Below are 11,069 nucleotides of genomic sequence, written 5' to 3'. Positions count from 1 at the left end.
GCCAGAGGTCCTGCATCCAGCAAAACTCTCTTCACCATTATTGCTGATGTCTCTTTGGCAGACATCTGAGACACTGCCTATGTTCATATTCTCCCACCTCTTTTCAGGTGTGCTAAGTTCACTTGGCCAGACCCAAACACCTGCACTGTCATAAATATGACACTGGCTCCACTTTAGAGACTATATATCTTGCATGCAATTTGGTGATGCAAAATGTCTTCGGGACCAAACGTTTTTTTTAATGGAAACATAAATCTTTATTATACAAACAAATGCACTGCAATAATCTACAGTACCTTTCTTATGTAAACAAGTCCATGAGCACAGAGGGAGTAGATGGGAGCCCAAAAGAAAAGGGGAATGTATTAAATAGCAAGCAAGCTACAGGGTGAGTTTCTATGACTTACTGGTGTAGACGGTCACGGACTTTCCAACTCCTTTAGTTGTGTTATCTGGCGCTAGCGGATATATTGTGAAGTTATAGAGTGTACCAGGTTCTAAACCTGTAATTACAGCTTCCGTGATTTGGGGTCTCTCAGGCCAGAGAATTGAATTTCCATCTCCGAAAATCTCTATCTCATAGGTATAGTTATCAGCAGCTGAATCATTGTTCTTCCAAGTTAAATTCACTTGATCTGTCCTGATATTCATGGCCTGGATGGCAAAAACTGGACTGGGCTCTGTTTAACGAAAAACCAAGCATACACATACACATTAGTTGCATTTAGCATAACCCAGAGGACCTGCTTCCAGCAAAACTCTCTTCACCATCAGTGCTGATGTCTCTTTGGTAGACATTAGAGACACTGCCTATGTCAGGGGTGGGCAATTATTTCAGGCAGAGGGCCGGTAAACCCAGTTTTGGCAAGCTGTTGAGGGCTGCATGGGTAGCCCTGCACCTTGACGGGTGTCCCACCCCCTGGTCACCATCTTGGGACCAATGTCCCAATGTCTTGGGACCAATGACTCAGGGCCAGCACCGGTAGGGCCCAGAGAGGATCACAGGCTGGCAGGGGTCTGTGGAGCCAGACTGGGTTGCACCAGCAGGGAGAGTGGGGAGCTGGCCCGGCTCCAGAGGCCCTGCTGGCCGGGACCCTATACTCCTGCTGCCCTGCTCTGGGCCCCACCTGCGCTGGCCTCGGGACACCAGTGTGGGCACCACGCTCCTGCTGGCTGCTGCACCTGCTCACAGTGCCCCCCTCAGCCCTGCTGTACAGGCAGGGGGTAGCACGCACCCCTAACCCCGCACTTCCCAGCAGGGAACGAGTTGGTGCTGAGCACAGGGGAAAAGTGGCCCCACCCCCGCTCTGAGGCCAGCGCTCCCTGCTGCAGCCGCTCATAGCCCATGCAGGGCTGTCCCGAGCAGACACAAGCAGCCTCACACGGGCTGCGAGCAGCTGCAGTGCAGGGCGCCAGCCACGTTAGGGGGGGGGCACTTTTCCCCATGCTTAGCACCAGCTTGTAACCCACCCCTGCTGCCAGACTGGGCCCTGCATCAGCTCCGAGCTCGCCCATCAGTGTTGCGCCACAGTGGCACCAGCTGCTTGGCCCAAAGGAAAGCAACCCCCTGCTTGCCACGCCAGGCTGTGTTTGTTGCTGTTGAGCATCCAGAGCTCATACCGCGGTAGGCTGTGGTGAGGCTGCCATCGCTGCCACTGTGCTGCTCAGCATAGGAGCTCCAGACAGGCAGCAGCAGCAGCAGACTGCCCAGCATGGCGAGCGGGGTGGGGGGGCAGGTGCTCCTGCTGTGGCGCAGGTGCTCCTGCTGCAGCGCAGCCCCAACGGGTGAGCCCGGAGCAGGCGCAAGGCCGGGTTACAAGCTGGTGCTGAGCACAGGGAAAAGTGGCCCCTCCCCCGCCCCGTGGCCAGCGTCCCATGCTGCAGCCGCTCGCAGCCCGCATGGGGCTGCCTGGGCCTGTTCCAGACAGCTCTGCATGGGCTGTGAGTGGCTGCAGCAGGGAGCACAGGCCACAGGGCAGGGCTGCTTTTCTGCTGCGCTCAGCACCAGCATGTTCCCTGCATGTGGTCCTCCCCTGCCCTTCCCCGACCCCCACCTGAGTTTCCTGCACTGGTGCAACCATGAGGAGCCACATGGTCCCACACCAGAAGCCCCCGCTGGGGCTTCCAGCTGGGGGGGCGGGGCCAGGTTGGGCAGGCCCTGCTGTTGCAGGAGCCCGCCAGGGCTTCCCCTGAGTCCTACTGCCCCTGGTTCCTGTCATCTTTGACAGGAACCAAGGACAGATAAATACATATTAATTTTCTAAATTTTTTTAAGGGCCCCACAGACTGGACAGAATGACCTGGCAGGCTGCATCCAGCCTGCTGGCCATATTTTGCCCACCCCTGACCTATGTACACCTTCTACAAACCTCTCTTTTCAGGTGTGTGCCAAGTCCACTTGGCGAGACCCAAACACCTGTGCTGTCACAAATATGACACTGGCTCCACTTTAGAGACTATATTTCTCACATGCAATTTGGTGATGCAAAATGTTTTCATATAACACATTTCATATAACACATTAATTGTATTCACAGAACTCAGAGAAGCTGCCTCCCACAAAACACTTCCCCTTAGTGCTGAAACCTTACTGAAAAACTGTCTATGAGCACCTTCTCTGACATCTCTGATTTGAGCAGCTTGGCAAGATCCAAAATTTCTGGCCCAAGGAGCATATGACAATGACTATAAGAATTTAAGAACATACTGTATTTATTTATATCTAAAACAAGGTTTTCTCCCCACAAGCATTGGGGGGGGGGCCGTGGGGGGGGACCTCACCTGAGATTCACGCACCAGCCCAGAGCAAGCAGTAGCTCAGCTCCAGTTTCTGCCCCAGGCTTGAAGCCAAAGCTGAAGTTGAACCGCTAGTTGCCCTAGTTTGGGGTAGCTCATGCAAAAGGGAGAGGACTTGCATGGAAACTCATAGTGTGCTTGGTAGGAGAGATCATGTGACCTGCCCTCCACCTGGTCACTTGGCCTGCTTCCCCTACCTTCCTTCCCCACACTTACCTTCAGCTCCAGGCCCTCTGACCTCAACCTGGCTGGGCCTGGAGCTGCAACGACTGCTTTTCCCTGCACAGGGATGGGACCACTAATCACTGCTCCAGAGCCAGAGCTGCCACACAGAAGACAAATAGAAGCAGGGAGTAGGGAGTGTAAGCGTGCAGCTGCCACAAGGGGCGGGGAAGGGAAGAGACAAATGGCAGGCACAGGCACAGCAAGGGGTAGAGTCTGGCCCCTTGCCCTCCACCACTGCTTTAGGGGGACAAGTTAAAAGGACCCTCCAATAATTACCTCCTATACAATTTTTATAATTTTCCATGTACAGAATCTAATTACTGGGGGCAGTAATGTTAAATTCAAAATAGTCTTCAATTCAGGTACATTTGGTAACCACTGCACTGGGTCAGACCAATAGTTCCATCAAACCCAGCATCTTGCTTCTGACAAATGTCAAGGAGCCGATTCTTTAGAACAGTATTTGCAATTTCAGATCCATCTTCTGAAGTATCCTTAGGCACCACCTGTAGGTTATGTTCTTTACTGCTATATTCAATAGGCCTTGTGTAGCAAGTGCTCATTCCAGGGGTAGTTGCGATGGTCCCTGGTGGCTGTTCACCCCTTGCCAACCTGGCTCCCTTTGGGCTATTTCTTTTAGCATCTCCCTATATGGAAGCCACGTTACGCATCTATTTCGCCATTTTTTCTTCTTTTCTAGTTCTAGTACACCCTTTCTGAGATGGAGTGGCCAGAACTGCACACCCTACTCAAGATATGGACTTAACAGGGCTTTGAATAATGAGCTAATTTCTCATATGTATTGTGGATGTCCCTCAGTATTTCATAACCAAACTTTTATTCTAACGAAACTGTAATCTTTTTGGTACAACCAGGGCAGCGGTCACCAACCCAGAGCCTTTTGCAGTCGATCCTGGGCTCAGGGACCTGAGCACGCATGTGCATGAACACACAGCTTCCCCCCCAGCAGGTCAGTTGGTGGGAAAAGGGAAGGGAAGGGGTGGAAGCCAGATTGAGGCCCCCACAGTGAGGGACAGAATGCAGCAGGAGCCCATAAGCCGAGTGGCTGGGCGGGTGGTGGGAGGATCAAGCCCAGGCAGCTCATCCAAGGGTTCGGGAGAGGCTTCCGCCACTGTGTGCATCCCAGCAGAGGCCTGAGGCAGCATGTGCCCTGCGCTCCCCCCACCCCCATCTGTGCCTGGCAGAGGTGGATGCTGCTGCTGCAGCTGGCCCAGGAGTGGCCCAATGTCACATGCATCTGCTGCACACAGATCAGGGGGGCACATGCCACCCACCAACCGTGGGGCAGTACAGGCAGCTGCAGCAGCTGTGAAGTAGGGAGTGGAGCCAGGACAGGAGCCAGGCAGGAGGATGGAGCTGCAAGTGGATTGCCCAGGGGTGTGGGGAGAGGCAGGGGCGCACATCCCAGGAGGGCACAGGGGGCGCATGCCCCTGGATCTACACACAGGGCGGGGCGGGGCGGGGTAGGCTAGCACTGGGTCAGCATGGCACTATTCCTGGCAGGGGTGTTTGGTAGTGCTGCGCTTGGGCCAGGGGCACTATAGCGAATTCTGGGGTGGCTGTAGCTCCCCATAGCCCCGCTCCCAGCACTGCTACCACCGCTGCCCAGTCCAAGCGCAGTGCAACCAAACACCCTTGCCGGGAATAGCGCCGTGCTGCCCCGGCACCAGCCTGTCCTGGACCCAGCATGCAGATCCAGGGGCCACATGGCGGGCTTGCCCCTGCTCCGGCCCCACTCCCTCCCACAGCGCCATTGGGGCAGGGGGCAGACTGAGGTCCCAGTGGGGAGGGAGGGAGGGAGTGGGGCTAGGGCTGGGGCCTCTATGTGCCCCACTGGCCCTTTCTTCTCCTCCCTTCCCTCCCCACAGACTTACCTGCTGGGCAGGGGGAAGGGGGGAGGTAGGTCTTAGGTTCCTTTTAAATTCCAAAGGTGATCCGCAACCTTAAAAGGCTGGAGACCACTGAACAACGGCAAGAAGTTTTATACACAGCACCTTTGTAACATAAGTGCATGCATATTTATTCAAGCATAAAGGAATATGGGAAGAAAAGACTGGACGTATTTAATAGCAAGCAAACTACACGGTGAGTTTCTATGACTTACTGGTGTAGACGGTCACGGAATTTCCATCTCCTTTAGTTGTGTTATCTGGCGCTAGTGGATATATTGTGAAGTTATAGAGTGTACCAGGTTCTAAACCTATAATTACAGCTCCCGTGATTTGGGGTCTCTCAGGCCAGAGAATTGAATTTCCATCTCCGAAAATCTCTATCTCATAGGTATAGTTATCAGCAGCTGAATCATTGTTCTTCCAGGTTAAATTCACTTGATCTGTCCTGATATTCATAGCCTGGATGGCAGAAACTGGACTGGGCTCTGTTTCAGGAAAGAGCAAGCACACACATAACACATTAGTGCTATTTACAGAACACGGAGAACCTGCCTCCCACAAAACATTTCCCCCTTTAGTACTGAAACCTTGTTGCAAAAGTTGTATATGTGCACCTTCTCTGACCTCTCCTTGTTTTGAGTATCTTGACAAGACCCAAGGATCTGGTCCAAGGTGCACATAGCAATGACCATAAGAATACAAGAACATACCATATTTACTCAAATCCAAAACAAGGTTTTTTCCAAACACAATCACCCTGAGAGAAAAAAAAAGCCTCACCCAAGATTTAAGTACCACCCAAAGGCAGGTGGTGGCTCAGCTACAGATCCTGCCCAAGACTAGGGGCTAAAGTTGGAGTTGAGCAACTACTTACCCCAGTCCGGGGTAGCTCATGCGAAAGCCGGAGGGTGCACATGGAAACGTGTGCTGTGCTTGGTGGCAGAGACCATGTAGCCTGGCCTGGCCCGGTTACTTGGTGTTATCCCGACCTCCCCTTCCCCTGCTTACCATAACCTGCAGCTCCAGCCCTTCTAGCCCCATCTGATGGGGCCTGGAGCTGCCACCACTGCTTTTCCCTGGATGGGGCTGGGACCACTGCTGCCTGATCCAGAGCCAAAGCTGTTGCTGCCACCCAGAAATTAAGTGGTAGCAGGGAGTAGCGAGTGAAACACTTCAGCCACCATCAGGGTGGGGAAGAGAAGAGACAGATGGCAGGCTCAAGCACAGGACAAATAAGGCAAGGGGCAGAGTCTGGTACCTTTCCCCCCACCACTGCTTTAGGGGAAGAAGTGTAACATGACCCTCCAATGATCATCTTCTATACATGAGAAATTATAGAAATGTTATAATTTTCCATGTATATTAATCTAACAACTGTGGGGTGGGAGCATCTTAAATTCAACGTTGACTTGGATTTAGGTATATTCAGTAACAACTGTTGTATTGAGTCAGAACAAAGGTCCATCAAACCCAGCATCTTGCTTCTAACAGTGTCTAGGAGCTGATTCTTTAGAAGAATTTTTGAAATAGGTATTTATCCATATTGGCATCCTAATGTGTCACCAAATAAAGTATCCTCAGATAACACTTGTACATCATGTTCTTCACTGCTATATTCCATAGGTCCTGATGAACCCATTTTTCATAAATTTGGCTGATCCTCCACTCCCCCACCCCTTTTTATTCTACACACTTACCATATTTACTCAATTCTAAGATATGCCTCCTAATATAAAATGGTGGTGGAGGGGAGAATCTTAATTTAGAAACCAGTATGAGGACAGTGAGGGGGCAGGCAGCTGCAGTGGTTCAGGCTCAGGGTCTGGCCATAGCTTCAGCTGCTCCCTGCCCAAACTCCCCTCCACCCTGCATTGCTTCTGCATGCTGCTCTCCCACTTGCAACCTCTTTCCCTGCTGCCCAAACCCCGCCCCACCACCTCTGTTCTCCTGATCCCCCTCTCCCTTACTCGCTTACCCTTGCTCCACACCATCAGGCTCTGTATACACCGCAGTACGGAGCATTGAGCACTGTCCCAGTCCAGCCCCACAGCAGCGGTGCACAGCCTGCATGGCTGCTACAAGGGCTGGGTCAGGCCTGTGCTCAGTGCCCCAGGCTAGAATGGGGATAGAGACTTCAAGCACACAGCAAGAATAAGTGGGGGAGAAGCTGGGAACAGAGGCTGTGGGGAAAGGGGTAAAAATGGCTGGAAGGGAAGGGGGCAGGGGATAGAGGCGGAAGGGAAAGGTTTAACTGACGCTCCAGGCGGAAGGCAGGGATGGCATACATAAGCCAGGTCTAGCAACCTGCTAGACCTCCCCATACCACCTGCATCCCATTACCTGCCTCCTCCTGCAGCAGTGAGGAGGAAGAATTAAAGACAAAAATAGATTCTATACCTGACATATTATGACATATTATGAGAGATTTTTACATTTTCCATGTATAGAATCTAACAACTCGGGGGTTGTCTCTAAATTCAGGGTCATCTCAGATTTCAGTAAATGCAGCATACTATTAGCCTCCATGATATCCCATGGAAAGGAATTCATGTGTTAAAAAGGTAGTGTGGAAAAAAAAAATTTTCATTTTCTTTCCTAATAATTTCATCGGCTGCCTCTAGTGCTACTATCACAAGACACAGTACACAACTGTTACCCATACATTTTCCACAACACTCAAGATTGTAAAGACCCTTATTAGATTCCCCCTCAGCTGTCTCTTCCAAGTTGGAGACTTCCAGCCTTTTTAGCATATCCCTATATGGAAGCCACTTTCTATATCTATTTTGCCATTTTCTCTACTTTTCTAGTTCTAGTACACCCTTTTTGAGATGGAGTGGCCAGAACTACACACCATACTCAAGATATGGACTTAAGAGGGCTTTGAATAATGAGCTAATTTCTCATATGTATTGTGGTTATCCCTCAGTATTTCATAACCAAACTTTTATTCTAATGGAACTGTAATCTTTTTGGTATGACAAAGGCAAGAAGATTAATATACAGCAGCTTTGGAACATAACTGCATGCATATTTCTTTAAGCATAAAGGAGCATGGGAAGAAAAGACTGGATGCGTTTAATAGCAAGCAAGCTACAGTGTGAATTTCTATGACTTACTGGTGTAGACGGTCACGGAATTTCCATCTCCTTTAGTTGTGTTATCTGGCGCTAGTGGATATATTGTGAAGTTATAGAGTGTACCAGGTTCTAAACCTGTAATTACAGCTTCCGTGATTTGGGGTCTCTCAGGCCAGAGAATTGAATTTCCATCTCCGAAAATCTCTATCTCATAAGTATAATTATCAGCAGCTGAATCATTGTTCTTCCAGGTTAAATTCACTTGATCTGTCCTGATATTCATGGCCTGGATAGCAGAAACTGGACTGGGCTCTGTTTCAGGAAAGAGCAAGCACACACATAACACATTAGTGCTATTTACAGAACACAGAGAACCTGCCTCCCACAAAACATTTCCCCCTTTAGTACTGAAACCTTGTTGCAAAAGCTGTATATGTGCACCTTCTCTGACCTCTCTTTGTTTTGAGTATCTTGACAAGACCCGAGAATCTGGTCCAAGGTGCATATAGCAATGGCCATAAGAATATAAGAACATACCATATTTACTCAAATCCAAAACATGGTTTTTTCCAAACACAATCACCCTGAGGGGACAAAAAAGCCTCACCCGAGATTTAAGCACCAGCCAACGGCAGGCAGTGGCTCAGCAACAGATCCTGCCCAAGGTACTAGACCAAATCTGGAGCTGAGCAACTACTCGCACCAGTTCAGGGTTGCTCATGTGAAAGGTGGGAGAGTGCACATGGAAACCTATGTGTGCTTGTTGGAAGCGACCATGTAGCCTGCTCCCTACCTGGTTACTTGGCCTTTGCCCTACCGCCTCTCCTCCCACACACCTTCAGCTCCAGACCGTCCGGTCCCAACCTGGCTGGGTGTGGAGCTGCCATCACTGCTTTTCCCTGGATGGGGCTGGGACCGGGACCACTGCTGACTGCTCCAGAGCCAGAGCTGCTGCCACCCAGAAAGGAAGTGGCAGCAGGAGCATGGAGTAGAAGGGTGCAGCCAGTACGGCAGGTGGGGAAAGCAAGAATGACAAGTGGAAGGCACAGGAAGAACAATAGTCAGAGTCTGGTCCCTTGCCTCCCACTGCTGCTTTAGGAGGGACAAATTTAATATGACCCTCCAATTATTACATTCTATACATAGGAAATTATAGAAATTTTATGATTTTTCATGTATATTAATCTAATTATTCGGGGGGTCATCTTAAACTCTAAGTTGTCTTGGATTCAGGTGTATTAGGTAACAACTGCTGCATTGTGTCAAAGCAAAGGCCAATCAAACCCAGAAAGTTGCTTTCGATAATATGAAGGAGACTATTCTTTAGAAGAAGGGTATTTGAAATAGGCATTGATTCATCTTATGTATCCTCAGGCATCATCTGTTTGTTATGTTCCTTACTGCTATATTCTATGGGCTCTGATAAAAAGAAAAAAAATATGAAAAATGGGTTTAACATAATTAGCATATTTACTCAGTTCTGAGACAAGCTCCTCCACCCGCATATAATATGGCAGGGGGAGGTAGAAGAACCTCAACTTAAGATCAAGTATGGGGGTAGTGAGCGGGCAGGCAGCTGCTGTGGTTCAGGCTCCAGCCCCTGTGCAGGGTCTGGCTGTAGCTGCAGCTTTCTCCCTCTTCCTCACCCACCCCTCGCTGCCTCCATATGATGCTGTCCTGCCTGCTGCCTCTATTCCCACTGTCTTCACCTCCTTGCCCCCCATAGCCTTTACTTCCCTGCTTCTCCTCTCCCTCCCCTGCTTACCCTTGCTCTGCACCATCAGACTCTGTACACACCAGTTTGGGGCACGGAGCATGGCTCCAGTCCATTCCCACAGCAGCAGTGCACAGCCTGCATGGCTGCTACAAGGGCTGGGCCAGACCTGTGCTCAGTGTCCCAGGCTAGAATGGGGATAGAGACTGCGAGCACAGAGCAAACATAAGCACAGGGAGGAGCTGGGAGCAGAGGCTGTGGGAAAAGGGGGAAGAGGGGCTGCAGAGGAGGGAAGGGGGTACAGAGGCGGAAGGGAAAGGGGGGACTGAGGATCCAGAGGGAAGGCAGGTGGAGCAGGCACAAGCAGGGGACAAGCTGCTTGATCTCCCCACACCACTTGTTTCTATACAGGAGAGATTATGAGAGATTTATACATTTTCCATATACAGAATCGAATAAATGGGGGTTCATCTTAAATTCAGAGTCATTTCAGATTTGAGTAAATGCAGCATACTATTAGCTTCCATGATATCCCATGGCAAGAAATTCATGTTAATGAGGTACTGTGTAAAAAAGCCTTTCATTTTCTTTCCTAATAATGTAACTGGCTGCCTCTTGTTTTACTACCGTAAGACACAGTACATAACTGTTTCCCACTCAATTTTTTCCACAACAATCAAGATTTACAGACTCTTGTTAGATTCCCCCTCAGCTCTCTCTAAGTTGGAGAGTTCCAGCCTTTTTAGCATATCCCTATATGGAAGCCATGTTCTGTATCTATTTTGCCATTTTCTCTACTTTTCTAGTTTTAGTCTACCCTTTTGGGGTGGCCAGAACTGCACACTATACTCAAGATATGGACTCAACATGGCTTTATATAATGAACTCATTTCTCATGTGTATTGTGGTGATCCCTCATGCTTTCATAACCAACCTTTTATTCTAATGGAACTGTAATCATTTTGGTACAACAAAGGCAAGAAGATTAACATATAGCAGCTTTGGAACATAAGTGCATTCATATTTCTTTGAGCATAAAGGAGCATGGGAAGAAAAGAATGGATGTGTTTAATAGCAAGCAAGCTACAGAGTGAGTTTCTATGACTTACTAGTGTACACGGTTGTGGAATTTCCATCTCCTTTAGTTGCGTTATCAGGCACTAGTGGATATATTGTGAAATTATAAAGAGTACCAGGTTTTAAGCCTGTAATGACAGCTTGCCTCTTTTGGAATATTGTGTTATTTGGAAATGAAGCTCCGTCTCTTAAGATCTCATAGGTATAACTATCAGCAGCTGAATCGTTGTTCTTCCAGGTTAAATTCACTTGATCTGTCCTGAT

The 11,069-nt window shown here is 49.4% G+C and overlaps 1 protein-coding gene across 7 annotated transcripts in view; it reads right to left on the bottom strand.

The window, feature by feature from the left end:
- Positions 1 to 11,069, bottom strand: part of PTPRJ (protein tyrosine phosphatase, receptor type J) — an 89,578-nt gene that overhangs the window by 64,641 nt on the left and 13,868 nt on the right. For 2 of the 7 annotated variants that reach the window (XM_019519703.1, XM_019519699.1), the window contains 4 exons: positions 10,838 to 11,064; positions 8,054 to 8,326; positions 5,147 to 5,419; positions 408 to 680 (listed from right to left, as the gene is read on the bottom strand). In XM_019519703.1, coding sequence (XP_019375248.1) covers positions 408 to 680; positions 5,147 to 5,419; positions 8,054 to 8,326; positions 10,838 to 11,064 — 1,046 coding nt within the window. The remainder of the gene's footprint in view (positions 1 to 407; positions 681 to 5,146; positions 5,420 to 8,053; positions 8,327 to 10,837; positions 11,065 to 11,069) is intronic. The other 5 variants (XM_019519700.1, XM_019519701.1, XM_019519704.1 and 2 more) reach the window with 5 other exon arrangements.

This window comes from Gavialis gangeticus, unplaced genomic scaffold (genome assembly GCF_001723915.1).
Source record: "Gavialis gangeticus isolate Ggan-Ray unplaced genomic scaffold, GavGan_comp1, whole genome shotgun sequence".
NCBI classification, from domain to species: Eukaryota; Metazoa; Chordata; order Crocodylia; family Gavialidae; genus Gavialis; species Gavialis gangeticus.
Note: the sequence above shows the minus strand (reverse complement) of the source record. Positions and strands in the feature narration are given on the sequence as shown.